Source organism: Lynx canadensis, chromosome E3 (assembly GCF_007474595.2).
Source record: "Lynx canadensis isolate LIC74 chromosome E3, mLynCan4.pri.v2, whole genome shotgun sequence".
In the NCBI taxonomy this organism is placed as follows: domain Eukaryota; kingdom Metazoa; phylum Chordata; class Mammalia; order Carnivora; family Felidae; genus Lynx; species Lynx canadensis.
Window position 1 is genome coordinate 39,271,059 of NC_044318.1, and position 14,845 is coordinate 39,285,903.

Consider the following 14,845-nt stretch of genomic DNA (forward strand, 5'->3'; position numbering starts at 1 on the left):
CAACCAGTGCCGTGTGGCGCCGTATTTACAACCCGCGATCGGCCCCGCCCCCCGGCGCCGGGAGCCCGCCCCCCTCCCCAGCAGCCAATCCCGTTCTGCGGGCAGCGGCGTTGGCCCCGCCTCCAGCGGGTGGGCGCGCGGCGTGCGCAGGGGGCGGTGGGAGGGCCCCGCGCGGCGCCGCTAACCTGTGCTTACCGAGCGCCTGCTGTCTATCGGCTCCTTCGCGACCTCCTCCGCCTGCAGAGCATCTCCGGCCGGGGCCTTGGGCGAGTGACCGAGCCTCTCCTGGGTTGTCCCCAGGTTTGTCGGAGAGGGTGGTGACTTCACCTTGCAGGCAGGTGCGAAGCTCCCCGTGAGATGCCCACTGCATAGCGAGCGCTCGCGATCCTTGCTCTTTGTATCCATGGCTTTTCCTTAACGGAGGTAATCTGTACGTAACAGGGTTGACCATCTTAGCCGTTTTTAAGTGTACAGATCAGCGGCGGGAAGTACGTTCACGCTATTCCGCAGCCTCCGCCACCATCCACAGGACGTTTCCACCAGTGATGGTTTCACAGCGGACTGCCTTCCGAGGGGAGGCTCTGTCTTCACTCTCTTCTTGCCCAGCAGTCAGTCACTAGGGAGTCTCCACCTGCTGAGTCCTGAGACACAGAAGGGCCCTGCCCTCCCCGAGCTTTTAGCAGGTGAGACAGCAAGCAAACAAGGACCCCAACCGCTCCTTTGCATCAGATTAACCGCGATCAGGCCTCTCCCGGCATAGACACAAAAATAAAATCAGTATCCTTTGCCCATTCCAGCTATCGCTTCCTCAGCTAACACCTCAAAGCAGTGGGTGGTCTCTCTCCACAGTCTCCTTTTCCCTAAGTCCCCTTCACTCCTCTCCCTGGGAAAGAGGTCCCCTTCAGCACGCAGGCCGTGCTGGCACAGGGAAGGATGGCAGAGGGCAAGTGCACACAGGGTGGGATGGCACGGGGCAGGTGCACACAGGGAGGGATGGCCAGGACAGGTGCACACGGAGAGGGATGGCCAGGGCAAGTGCACACGGGGAGGGATGACACGGGGCAGGTGCACAGGGGGAGGGATGACACGGGGCAGGTGCACACAGGGTGGGATGGCTGGGGCAGGTGCACATGGGGCAGGGGCACACAGGGAGCTGGGAAGACAGTGGTGACATTCCAGTTCTTAAGCTGGTGACAGGTGATGGATAGGTCATTTTACTAACAGGATTCAAGACTTAAGATACGTGTTTCGCCTGTGTTGTTTTGTGTGCACATCATTTTGCTCAGCCTGTCATAACAGAGTACCACAGGCCACGAGGCATAAACGACAGAAATGCAATCTCTCTCAGTTCTGGAGGCTGGGAGGCCAAGGGGCTGCTTCCTTCAAGGCTGGGAGGCGACTCTGTCTGGGGCCTCGCTTGTGGGCTTGCTGGCCGTCTTCTGTGTGTGTGTTCACATTACTTCCTTCCATCTCTGTGTCCACATTTCCTCTTTTGTAAGGGCGGAGCCACACTGCATGAGGGCCACCCTCATGACCTCCTTTTAACTTGATTTCCTTTGCAAAGATCCTGTCTTCAAATAAGGTCACATCTGAGGTCCTGGGGTTTAGTACTCCCACATATCCTTTTAAAGCCCATAACAGTATTCATGAAAAATTATAGAATGAACTGTTTTAAAATGTTATTTCCCTTGAAACACTTATAAGAATGGTTAAAGTAAATTTTTAAAAACTGGCGAAACCTAGTGCCGATGAAGAGAGTGCGCGGCTGGAGCCCTCCTACATTGCTGGTAGGAATGCAAAATGGCATAGCCCCTTGGAAAACAGTTTGGCGGGTTTGTAAAAACTTAACTGTAACTCTACCAAGCAAACCAACACACACACTCCTGGGTATTCGCCTAAGAGAGATGGAGGCTGACATTTGCACAGAAGCCTGAATGCAAGTATTTTTAGTGGCTTATCCGTAATTGCCAAAAACTGGAAAGCACCCAAGATTCCTTCAACTGGCAAACGAACAGATAGACTGTAGGACGTCTGTACATCGGGACACTAACTCAGCAGTGAACACCAACTGGTGTAGCAACACAGGTGAACCTGAGGTGCGCTCTGCGTTGAGCCAGCCTCAAGACTGTATCCTGCGTGATTCCATTTAGAGGACGTTCTGGACAAGGCAAAACGAGAGCGACAGGTCCTTCCCGGGGGGGGAGGGGGAGCGGTTGTGGGAAGGGCTGAGTACGGAGGGGCAGAGGGAGGTTTCAGGGCCGATGAAACCGCTTTTTATCTTGATGGTGGTGCTGGTGGTTCCTGGACTGTGTTGGTCAAAATTCATAAAACTCTGCATTCAACAGGATAAATGTTGTCCTATATACGCTGTGGCTTCATTTTGAAAATCTTTTCAAATGTAGTTTTCTCCCCAGCCAAGATTTTCCTCCTTAGGAAGAAGGGGTACATAATGAAGATTTAAATGAAAGCATTCAGAGGTGCTCAATTAATGTTTCCTCTGGGCCAGCAATTCCCAAACGACACCCTGAAGTGGTGGCCTGCAGAGAGGGCTGTAGGGTACCCCCCTGGATGAGATAAAAGTGTTCCCCGGCCAGATAGGAGCAGGAGACAGGTAATAAAATTTCAAAGGTTTAATTACAGCCAGACTTCTCAGACCTTTCACCAGAATAAGGTGTGGTGCAATTTTAAAGAGTGTTCCTGTGAGTTGCCTACATCTGGGGGGCTTGGAAAAGGTTCGTCTGAATTACCTAGACATTCAGGTGCCCAGGAACCACAATCTCACGCTACCAAAGCCTTCCTGGGAACTTGAACAACTCCAAGACTACGTGGGGAGTGCCAGGACTCAGGCTGAGATGAGACCACCCCTTCCCTTGATGGGGAGGAGAGAGGGGGAGCAAGACCATAATGTCGTCAGGTCCCCTTTTGAGGTGAAATGTGCCAGATCGAGCGAGAGGTCATGGTCGCAAAACACCGTGAATGTGCTAAATACCACTGAGGTGTTCCCTTTAAATTGGTTGATTTTTATCTCATGTCAGTTTCACCTCAATTTAAAAAAAAAAAAAACATAAAAAACCAACCCTCCACCCAGTTCTCCCCTTAGCTGTGCACCTGCCCTTGCTGAGATAGCCACACATTCTCTCCTTGTTCCCAGACGAGGTGGCAGAGGCCCAGAGAAGTGAACCAACTATCCAAAGACGCACAGCGGTGTAAGAGGCAGAGTCAGGACCAGAAGCAAAGGCGGGGCTCCAGAACCAGCAATGGCCTCCGCTCCAGCCCCCCCAGCCCAGAGGGATCTGTGAGCAGGCCGGCGCCGCCCCGGAGAGGACCTTCATCTCCCCCTCTTCTAGGCCCTGGCTGCCTTCAGGCTGCTGGACCCCAGCTGTCTGTCTGTCTCCACAGCAACTTGACCGGCCATGGGCCACCTTCGGGGACCCCGGACCCCCGTGCACAGGCAGCAGCCTCCCCAGGCTGACAGCCAGGCTCGGTGTCCGTGTTTTCGTCTTAGCTATCCCAGCGTCCCATGCTGCCTGCAACTCTTTCTGGTTTCATAACCAGCGTGGCCACAGAGAAAAGAGAAAAGTAACTGTGGCTTGGCCAGGAAATGTCAACTGCCTGTGATAGAGGCATCAGGGAGATTCTGAGTGCTCCTGGGTGCTGGATGGGTGTGAGCACCAGTGAGGGGAAATAAAACAAAGCAGAGGCGTGAGTCACAGATTCAACCTGTATCTTTGCAGGCCACAAGATCTGAGAGCGGCTCCAGGAGTCCTGGTTCATCCTGCGTGCACGCGCCCTCAGCCCCACCCCAGTCCCGTCGCACTGTTTTGTTCCCGTATCTTACTGGGTGGTGTGGGCCAATCCCGGGACGGTAGGGGCCCGGCTCTGGATGCTAGGGCCGTTTCCTAGCACCTGTGTGACCACGGTGGGTCTTCTTCCAACCTCCCTGACTCCGTGGCCTTACCTGTATGACGCTGGAAGCAAGAACCCTCACCTCCTGCAGTGGCTATGCATATGAGAGAGAGGGTGTGTGCAGGGAGACCAGCGGGGAGGCTCTGCGGGGTCCTGACTGCAGGGTGGTGTGGGAGAGAGGCTGGGGGAAGAGGGCAGGCTTGGGACTGGCTGATGGAGGGAGGGGGCAGAGGAGTCAAGGGTGCGCTGCACCAGAGGTAGGAGATGCTGAAGAACATCTGGGGGCACAAATGCTGTGAACTTGGCTTTGAGCGTGCACACCCAGAAACACCTGCCGCACAGCATGGCTGTTGGGGAGACAGGAGGATGCCTGCGTCTTGAACTTGGAGAAAGAGGTGCTGGCTGGAGACGGGACCATGGAAAGTGATGTCAGAGGCTGTCAGCACCCTAGGGGTCTGCCAAGCCCGATGCACCTCACCCCAGACCGGGTCCTGGCAAACCCTCTCTTTCACCTTCAGCTTCACCCTCCTGGTCGCTGCGATCACCAATACGGGACAGATGCCACAGAGGCTACATTTCATTCAAGAGGCAGCAGAGAAGGAAAGGGGGCCCTGGAGGGCCGAGGCAAGGGGCTCCTGGTTCTAGCTCACGGAGTCTGAGGAGCACTGGAAGGGTGAAACCCAGGCCCCAACTCCACCTGGTAAGGGCTACCCTGGGGTGTGGACAGGAAGGCTGGGGACCCCTGGAGGGAGGGAAGTCCCCGGCTGAGTTGTACCCGAGCCCTCATGGTCCCCACACAGGCTAATGTGTGCAAAATCAGAAAGGGCAAGCCAGCTCAGGGAGTGAGTGCCCACCGGCTCTGGAGGAAGCCAGAGAGATGTCAAACGCCCTGCCACCCCATGGCTTCCGTTACCAGTATGAGGGGCCGGTCCCTGCTTGCACACCTCCCAGCTCGCTCCTCTGGGCCACCCAGACTGTGTGCCCCTCTTCTGCAGGACGCTCCCCAACGGGCTCTCCTTCCCTGCCCATCTGTCTCCGGGTCGGAGACGTGCTCCCCCACATCCCTCTCCTCTCGCAACAAAGCCTCGGAACAACACAGTAGTGAGCACGGGCTGTTTCCAGCCAGGCCCCCTCGTTGGCAGAGCCAGCCTCTGCCCCGTACAAGACGCCAGGACCCCGGGCGAGTCACTGGGCAGTGTCCACGCTGCAGGCAGGTGGGGCCGTTCAGAAGTCTTCATTCATGTGCCCTCTGTCAGGCTCCAGGCCTCGACAGGACCTGCTGGTTCTCTTAGAGTTGCCGGAACGCTCACATCTCTGCCCAGGGCCCTCCTTTGCTGCTTTCCTAGCTTAGTCCGTTCGGGCTCCTATAACACGATCCCGCAGACCAGGGCGCTTATAAACAACAGACGTGTGTTACGCACAGTCCCGCAGGCTGGACGTCCAAGATCAAGGTGCCGCGTGGCCACATTCTGGGGAAGGCCCTCTTCCCAGTTCGCGGGCAGCGCCCTCTCGTCGTGTCCCCACATGGTGGAGAGGACTGGGGAGCTCCCTGGAGCCTCTTCTGTAAAGGCACTGGTCCCAACCATTGAGGGCTCCTCCCTCGTGACCTAAGCACCTCCCAGAGGCCCCACCTCCCAATACCATCATCGCTGGGGGTCAGGATTTCAAAATACGAATTTTAGGGGGACACCAGCATTGAGGCCACAGCACCTCCCAGGTCCAGCTCAGGGTTTGATGTTTACGGAATTACCTTATCAGAGCCAACACCACCAGTCTGCCCCAGGGCCTTTGCCCGGTGCTCCGCTCTCCACCTAGGCTGCACCTCCTCCAGGAGGCCTTCCTTGACCAGCCTCTCCCCCAGCACTCTGCCCCTGCGGCTCGTTTTCATCAGAGCGCTTGCCATTCATTCTCTGCCCCACCTTCTTTAGAACGTGGGCTCCATGAGGGTCGGCTCGGCACGTGTCTGCCCAGTGGCAGCTGCGTCTGTGTAAGCAGGGGGACCGGCGGGGCTGGAGAGAGAGGAGTCACTAAGGGCTTAGGCAGGGGGTAAACTACTTCCTGAATGACTTAATTCCTTCATCTATTTGATCCATGGGGGGTGGGGGGGTCTGTCTGCACCGGACCTCGGGGCATCCGTGCCTGCCCGGGGCTCCGTCCCGCCCCTCTCTATGCCCCCCCTCACTGGATTCCAGTTTTCCTCCCTTCGCCACCTGGTACCCGGCACGATCTGGACCTCCAGCTGCCGGCAGAGGAGAAAGCTGACCCTCTGGGGCTCAGAGCCAACCTTCCAGGGAGGGCGGCTTAGTCGCGGGCAGCCCCAAGCTCCCTCCCTTCCCGGGAGGGGGCCCCGTGGAACAGACCCCGGCCGGCCTGCTCCTCACGCAGCGCACGCTCACGCCGGTGCACGCGCGGCCCTGACAGGGGCTCTGAGGACTTACCAGCCCCAGAAACTTGGGGCGGATCTGTCTGTGGAACAAAGAGTCCTTTGCGAGGGGTAAGTCCCGGCACTTCCTCCCAGCCCCGTGACGCCTCTGACCAGCGGCTCAGGCTTTGCAAACTCAGCTCCAGGTTTTGTCTTTGTGGCTTGGGAATTCTGCAAGGAATCGTTCCCATCTACCACATTTGCATACGTTATATAATTGTCGTCAAATAGACATAAATGCATATTATACTTACTGTTCTGAACCTTTTTCTCTCAGTTGGTATATTTCAGAGAGCTGCCCACACCAGGGTATGATGGAACTACCACTGGTTTTAAAATAATTCCTTTTTTTTTTTTTTTTTCACTTTAAGTCATGCAGGAACGGGGTAAAAATCCAAATAGGTAGAAAACGTTTACAATGGACAGGGGTGTCCTGCCTGCTTGCCCCCTCAAGTCCCTCACTGTGACCTGTTTCCAGGATTTCCTTCCGAGGCCGTTCCATGAAACACGTACGGGCGAGTGTGGACACGTAAGCGTGCAGATACACAAATATACATCGACCAGAGTATCACAAGGTTTTGTAATATTGAAGGACTCTTTCTCCAACATTCTCATCCCTCACCCATCAGCTTTCAGCCCACCTTCGCCGAGCAGCTGCGAGGCACCAGGCACGAGGCAATAGTGAGACGCAGTCGGGTTTGTCCCCTGCTCACGAACATGCTGTGACTCCCTGTTGCCCGGCATATCCCGCCTGGCTTCCGGGGGCGACAAGGGAGGAGGCCGTGCACCCTGGGCTCAAATCCCAGCTCAGCCACCGAGGGTGAGTAATCAAGCCGGTGCTACACCTCCCTGGGCCGCAGGCTGGTGACAGAGGCTTGCAGTGAGGCTAGGTGCTGGGTAAAGCTTCCCGCACTCTCGTTTGACATCCTGTTAGTTTCAGCGCCCGCGTCCCCTCGGCTGCCCACAGTGTGCGTGTGCACATCAGCACGGCTCACGGTGCACCCCGCGGGCTCCCACCGCACACGGATGCCGCAGGCCAGGGCCCGGGCTCCGCGCCTCCAGCCGTCAGTGCAGCGCCCCCACCCGCCCATCACTCGCCCGCTCATTCCGCAGTCATCCCCAGGCACCTGCTCTGGGCCAGGCAGGACACAGACCCGTAAGGCAGGGCCTGGTCCCAGGTGCCGAAGGGGCAGCAGTGCGGACATGTGCAGAAAGGCAGTCGTCACCTGGTGGGTTGGTGCGGTGACAGAGGACGCTCTGAGTATCTGGCCCTTCAGGGAAGGAAAGGAGGCTCTTGGGTGAGGACCAGAAGCAGAAAGGTTCCAAGCACTGAGGCCAGCGCGGGCGACAGCAGGGAGGTGAGCGAGCGGTGTGCAGGTGTGTGTGGGTGTGTGCACAAGTGGGTATGTGTGCACATACATGTGCATACCTGAGTGTGTGTGAAGGACGGCTTTGTCCCAGATGCCTGTGGCCCCCAGGCCCGGCTCAGCCGCAGCCTGTGGACAGATCCAAGGGGGCTGAAGTGCACTTTGGTCCGAGTTCCGCACCAGAATTTCCATTCCCTTCCCTGGGGCTCCTCCTCTGCTGGGGACAGGCCAGGAGGCTTGGCCTGCTTGCAAACACAGCCTAACGCAGGGCCGGTGCCCCCAGGACCCCCCCACGGGCCCTGGGGGGTTGATTCCGGGGTCCCAGCAGACTCTTCTTCCCGCTGTTTGAAGCTGCGCCACGGTGGTGCTCTCCCATGGTGGCCCGTCCTCCCCACCCCGTGGTGTCACCTCCCAAGGAAGCCGCCCGCGCCCTCATCTTGTGAGTCAAGTAAGCCAAGACGCTTTTTAATTTGGGTTATTTTGCGGGGAAACCGGGACGAGCACGCACCCAATCATTAAAGAGGACTTACCTCCGAGATGGCACGAGGTTGGGGAGGATGTTTCTATCGCTCGTTTTATACAGGTTTCTCTTTTTTAAGCGGTGAGATCCCAGTGTGGTCTTCAGGTCACAGGTGCCAATTCCACAGTCGCGTGACCTCCGACGCGCCCAAAGAGGACCCTTGTGTACTACTCAGATGCCTGTGTAATTTTCCTCAGTCATTCTGGGTTCAAACTGGGTCAAATTCAAGGTCCTCCCCCAGTTCCAGCCACCTGGGTCGATCCCGGGCTCGGTGTCATGGTGGCTGGCACAGAGGGGGCATGAACCTCTCCACCCTGGGTCTTCCTGGTCCTGTGTTGGGCTCTCCGGCCCTTGGGTATGCCCCCCGGGATTACTGATGCTATGTGTCTACCTGGCTGGGCCACGGCACCCAGATATGCAGTCACACATTATTCTGGATGTTTCCGTGGCGGTGTTTTGGGGTGAGATTAACATTTAAATCAGTAGAGAGTGAGTCAAGAGATGACCCTTCGTAATGTGGGGCAGCTTCATCCAATCCTCTGAAGGCCCGAATAAAACAAAAGGCTGACCTTCCCTGAGCAAGAGGGACTTCTGCACCCAGGCCCCTCGCTGGGTCTCCTGCCTGCTGGCCCAGCCCACAGATTCTGGACTCGCCAGCCTTCCTGATCGGATGAGCCAGTTCCCTAAATACACACACACACACACACACACACACACACACACACACACACACACACCCCAGTGGTTCTGTTTTGCTGGAGACCCCTAATATACCCCCCATGAGGCTGGGACCGCCCCCCTCCCAGATGTAAGTGTGTCCTCACCCCTCTCTCAGGTGCATGGGTCAGTCCAGAGCCTCCTTGCAAAGCACCCCACCCCCGAGATCCACCAGAGATCCTTGTGGCCAACTTTTTCACCCAGCTCAAGGCGGGGTATAAAAAGATTGGGAGTTTCTCCTGTACTCTCCCACCAGCCGAGGATCAGTTTGCGGGCCATACCTGACCCCCACGGCTTGTCCCACCATACTGCCATTTCTAACTTCCTGCTGTCGCTCCACAAAAGTACCAGAGACTTCTCCAGCCACTACTTGCCAACTGCCTGGGCTCCCCCCCACCCATCTATCAGTTAAGATGAGGGGTACCAAACCGCAGAGGCTTCAGATAGACATTCATTTCTCTCTCAAATTAAAATCTGGGGATAGGATGTAACAAGGCTGAGAAGCATCCCTGCACCTTGTACACCAAGGCTCCTTCCAGCTTCCCACTCCATCCTCCTCAAGGCATGGCCTTTGTCCTCATGGCCTCAAAATGGTGGCCGGGGTTCCAGCCATCACATTCAGATTTCAGGTAGTAGGATTCCAGGAAGTGAAGAAAAGAGGCATGAGGAGCATGCTAATTATCTTTTGTGCTAGACACTCCTGGAAGCAGCTGCTTCTGGCTTATATGCCATCGGTCAGAACTTAGTCACATGGCCACAGGCAGCTGCAAAGGAGGCTGGGAGATACGGTCCTTTATTTTGGGAGCCGTGTGACTAGCTAAAAATTGGGGGTTCTATTATCATGGCGGAAAGCGAGCAGATACAGGGGACAACCAGTAATTCCTGCCCTACCCAGGATCTGGGACGAAGTCTCCTTGCCCCCCAGGCTCAGCCTCTCCCCCGGTGAGGGACACGGGCATCAGACAGTGCCCGCGGCAGGTCTGCACAGAGCAGGCAGCACGGCCCCCCAAGACAAACGGGACCGACCTCCCCACCGTCCTCCAGAAGGCCCAGAAAGGACAGCCCGGCTTCAACAAAGCCCCTAGCACGTCCTCCCCGACAGCGGTCTTACGCCAAGAGGGGGCCCGGCCGTGGCGTCCAGCCGGCACACTGACGGGGTGTTCGGCACGTGCCGGACACACGTGAGTCCGAGGCACCCGGCTGCCCACCCGGGCCACGAGGCCACACCACCACCCACACCTCCCGCCCCTGATGTGCGACAGGCCGACTCCCGGGCTCCACCTGCTGCTTCACCCGGGGGTGGCTCCCGCCGTGGGGCAGGGGGCTTTGGTCCCCACGTCCTGCAGGGGTGCCCCCGAGAGCCTGAGATGCGGGCACGGGCCCGGGAACCACAGCAGGCGCCGAAAGCCCAGCCAGGGAAGGTGGCGACGCAGCTCACGGACGGCGCTCAGTCTCCCTGTGACCTTGTCTTTCTGTCTTGATGAAAAGTTAGGACCTTGGTTTCTGCGGCCCCAGTTTACGCGGCTGCTTCCACGTACCCTGCAAAGCTGCCTCATCCCAGCCGTCCTCCACAGTGTCCTCCACACAACGGGGTGTGGACAGGGACGTCAGAACACAGTGAGGGGACGGGTGGGTCACGGGAGTGCAGGATGTTCTCGTGCTTCCCCGACGCTGGCTTATTCCGGAGCCTACATATACGTGGCGACGGGATGGTGTCACCCTGCCTGCCGGCGAATCGTGAGGTGTGAGGGTTAATTCTGCGCGTCAAGTTGCCCGGGCCACAGTACCTAGGTGATGGGTCAAACACCAGCACGCACGGTGCTGTGAAGGTGTTTTTCAGGTGAGATTAGCATTTACATCAGTAAGGAGTTCGGCAGAAGGCCCGCCACAGCGTGGGTGGGCCTCACCCAATCAGGTGAAGAGCGAAAGCATTCTCCCAGGGCAGAAACTGTGGGCTGGAGCGATCCTGGGAAAAGCACCCACAACTGGGAATGACCCAAAAGATGCCTGAGGCTCCCACGCGGTATCCTCGAGAAGGGTTCTGAAGTTCCATCAGTGGCCCTTCCTCCGAAGGTGGCTGGTGAGGCACCCGCCGACTGCAAAGGGCTGAGGGACGCTGGGGCTGGCTGGTCCCTGCCGGGGCCTCGTCTCTCGAATCCACCTCTGAGGCAGAGAGAGCCCTGGGTCTGGGGCCAGCCTCTCTGGCCTTCCCCCGTGTGCCGGGCCCGCCCGCTGACCTCCTCACTGTGGCCTCCTTGGCCTCTTGGTGCTGCCCCGGTGCTTGCAGGGGGTGCTGGGGGGCACCGGGCTGTGGCGTCGGCTTCCACTCTCTGTAGACCCTGGAGGGGTGGGGAGACTTTAGCCCGTGGTCAAGGCCGACTCCAGCGAAGCCAGAGTCCCGATGGCTGGGTCCCTGCCCGGTACGGATGCCCCGCCCACTGGCCACCCTCGGTCAGGGACCCACGCGGGCACTCCGCCTCCTTCGGCTCCGCCCATGCCCGGCCCCTTCTGGGCCCCGTGGGACTGTGACTCCCTAACCTGGGGCTCCACGTCCCCACACGCTCTGGTAACGCAGGCCCGTCGCCAGGACCCCCCTGAGCTACCTGCTCGCCGCAAGGGACACGTGCACTTAGGATGGGACAGCCCTCGGGGAACGCCTCCCACCCCTCCCGTTTAAAGACTCGCCGTTTAAACTGGCCTATACCACCGGCCATTACTCAGCCTGCTCTGGTCTGGGAGCTTCTGGCCCCAAGGACACAGCCAGCAAACACACGCCCCGAGAGCCCTTGAAAAGAAGGGCATAATGATGGGAAGGTCTTAACCTGCTCGGACACAGTAGCAATAGGGAGCAGGTTAAAGGTCCAGGTAGGGGGACTAAAGTTGGGCTCGAGGAAGCACTTCTCTCCCGGGTGGCTTTCGGCCTATTGTTGACGGAGAGCCATCCTTCCCGACGACTTGGCTGTGCGTTGGCTGGGGGGGGGGGGGTGAGAAAATGGTGCCAACGTGGCCAGAGAGACTTTCCTGTTCCCAGAAAGGGTTCAGGCAACACAAGCCATTCGCGGGTTGGGCTGAGGATTACGTGAACGCAGAGGCTGACGCGGCTCAACTCGTCTCCGAGATTCAGCATCCGTGGCTTCAAGACCCAGGAACAGAGGAAGTGGGGGTGGGGGGACGGGCAGGCTGGCAAAACCGTGTCTCGTGTTTTGCGATTAATGTCCAGGCCCGGCCACGTTACGATAAAACGCACTCACGATACCGGGGGCGAGTGTGCAAAATGAGCACAACTTTCCTGGAAGGTTGTCTGGCTTAACTGTCAGTTCAACGAAACAGCACTGCAGTTTTGGGAGGAAAACACCAGGGTGGTGTGGTTTCGCTCACGACCTAGGCCTGTGCCGGCTGTCCCACTAAGTAGCCACCGGGCAAGCGTGGCTGCTGACCGTGTGGCAGGGGCCTGTGGCGAGTGGCCACAGGGTGCGCGTGCGCAGGGACAGGGCGATCCGCAGGTGGGGGCGGGGCAGGCACTGACCTCGGATGTCCCGGGGCGCGAGCGGGGTCCTGCGGGGGCCCGGGCTGCCCTGCCACGTGGCGCTGGGGAGGGTGAAGGTGACCTCAGGCATCCGCAGCACCTTCTCATCTAAACGGTGAGCGAGAGAGGAGAGGACGTGATTTCAGGGACCGCCCCGTGAATCCCGGTCCATGAAAATAAAGGCCGAGGGATGGATGCAGCGGATTGAGTACTGAGGGTACCTTGTCTGTTTCTCATCAATACCCAAGCTCCGTCCTTTCCAGAATGTTCTTTCTTCCGGCTCTGATTCCTTTCCTTCCCCAGCAACCATGCTCTCCTCTCCTTTTCCTCCCCGTTTGCTCTGAGCCAGCCGTGACCCCGCAATGTGGAGGGTCTCCCGGGTTGGCCGAGCAGAGCCTCCTCAGACAGGCGAGGAAGGAGGCAGGCAGGGGGTGTCCCCCCCGGATGTGGTGGGGTGCCCACGTGCAGAGCCCCCACCACGGCCTGAGCTCACATCACCGTGCTGTGCTCTGCCCTGTTCACCAGCTTTACTCTCTTCCCGTCTCTGCCTCCACCCAACCCGTCTTACCCGTGTATTCTCTGGCTGTCGTCCCCCCCCCACGGCCCCCAGTGCTCCTGACACAGTGCTCAGCCCGCTGGGGAAGGGACAGGGCGTCAAGAAGTCTTTCACAGCAGAGGTCACTGGACTGAGCCCACGGGAGCGGACGGAGACTGACGGTGGCCACCTGCAACGGTGCGGCCGTGAGGGAAGATGGGACGATGATCTCCCAGGAAGTTAAACACAGGATTGCCTTGTTTTCCGCAGATCCGCTCCTAGGTTTTACGACCCCAGAGAACTGCAAACAGAGGCTTAAACGAACACCTGCACACAGATGTTCACAGCAGCACCACTGGCGGTGGCCACACACGTGCCCGTTCACCAGCGAGTGAGCCACAGAAGGTGGCCTGCGGGTGGCGGACTGTACCCAGCATAATAGGACATGCTGTCCTGTCCCAAGCCACGGCGGGGACAGACCCACAGGCACACGCCCTGAGTCCGTCTGTAAGAAAGGGCAGAGACCCTCTGGGGGACAAGGCCCGGGGCTCAGCACCTCCTTTAGGGGAAATGACATGTTCTGGAACCACACAGCAGTGTGGATGCACAACACTCAGTGTACCCAATGGCACAGCGTTGCACACTTGAAAATGCTGAGTTTTGTCACGTGAATTTGACTGCAATTTTAAAAGAACGTGGGTTGGACGTGAAGAACGCTCCAGGATCGGCACGGTGGGGTGGGCACGGCTCGTCAGGGAACCCAGCGAGAGCAGGAGGCCGGAGACCCGGCAAGCCCGGCAGTCGACGGCGACTGAACCCTTGGCCTCAGGGAGGCCGTCTGTCCGTCTGTTCCCTACTGTGCACCTGCTATGTTTACTGGGCACATAGAGACTAGCATCCCTGCACTGAGGGAACCTACGGACCGCGGTGGGGAGGAAGACGATAGACAAGATCATTCAAGATTGTTCAATACACAGCCCCTCGGGCGGGGACGCGGACTGGGGTCGCGGTCTGAAACGGCACAGGCAGGGAGGACCTCGCTGAGAAAAGTCGACAGCCACCGAGTCAGGCTCTGCAGGCGGGGCGGGGGGAGCCCTCTGTCTCCAGCCCTTCCTCTCCTGGAGAAGCTGCACTTGTGCCATGATGGTGTGGTCCACCAGGCAACTCCAGGCGCAGGGCTCCGCGTGGCCTGGGACCTGCCAGGCGTCCCCGCCCGTAGGTGGGAACGCCCGGAGCTGCTCCAGATGTGAGTCAAGTGGATCCTATTGAGGGGGAAGAGCTCCTCATTTACAGGAGTCCAGCCACTATTCAGGAAGGTTGCAGGGCAGGTCTCACGCTCCCTGGACAGGCTGGCACACGGCACCAGGGAAGAGCTCCCTTGCTCCCGGCCCAGGATGGGGATGGGAACAGGCTCGGGCCCGGGCCGCCAGCCGCAGGCATGACACGGCCGGGGTGAGCTCTGCCCCTGCGTTATCACTCTGTGGCGAGGAACCTATTTGACAGGGTTGCCGGGAGTGAGTAATGAGGCAACACGTCCACTCCCTCCTGGCTTCCATCCGCTGTCCGCTCAGTGTTCTCTGTTCTTCCCTCCCTCAGACGCCCACGGGGTGTGGCTCATGACTGCACATCCAGACGCCATACACCCAGACATCAGCCATGGGTACAGGGCCAGCAGCCCCAGTGCGCTAAACTGTGAGCCAGCAATAACATTAAGTGTGGGGGTCTGGGGCGTCTGGGCGGCTCTGTCGGTTGGGCGTCCGACTTCGGCTCGGGTCATGATCTCGTGGTCTGTGGGTTCGAGCCCCGCGTCGGGCTCTGTGCGGACAGCTCTGAGCCTGGAGCCCGCTTCGGA

General features: G+C 58.7%; 1 protein-coding gene and 1 long non-coding RNA gene across 3 annotated transcripts in view; one reads left to right on the forward strand and one right to left on the reverse strand.

The window, feature by feature from the left end:
* The first annotated feature begins 164 nt into the window (after positions 1 to 164).
* On the forward strand, positions 165 to 3,706 carry LOC115504129. Of its 2 annotated transcripts, XR_003965595.1 has the most exons (3): positions 165 to 338; positions 442 to 683; positions 3,152 to 3,706. It is a non-coding gene; the product is annotated as an uncharacterized LOC115504129 (long non-coding RNA). The 2 variants fall into 2 exon arrangements; XR_004343061.1 differs by having other exon boundaries at positions 165 to 683.
* Positions 3,707 to 7,167: 3,461 nt separating this feature from the next.
* The window catches only part of LOC115503927 (kinesin-like protein KIF19), a 44,609-nt gene continuing 36,931 nt past the window's right edge, over positions 7,168 to 14,845 (reverse strand). The window contains exons 22-24 of the mRNA XM_032591589.1: positions 12,370 to 12,566; positions 7,758 to 7,824; positions 7,168 to 7,460 (exon numbers count right to left, since the gene is read on the reverse strand). Coding sequence (XP_032447480.1) covers positions 7,168 to 7,460; positions 7,758 to 7,824; positions 12,370 to 12,566 — 557 coding nt within the window. The remainder of the gene's footprint in view (positions 7,461 to 7,757; positions 7,825 to 12,369; positions 12,567 to 14,845) is intronic.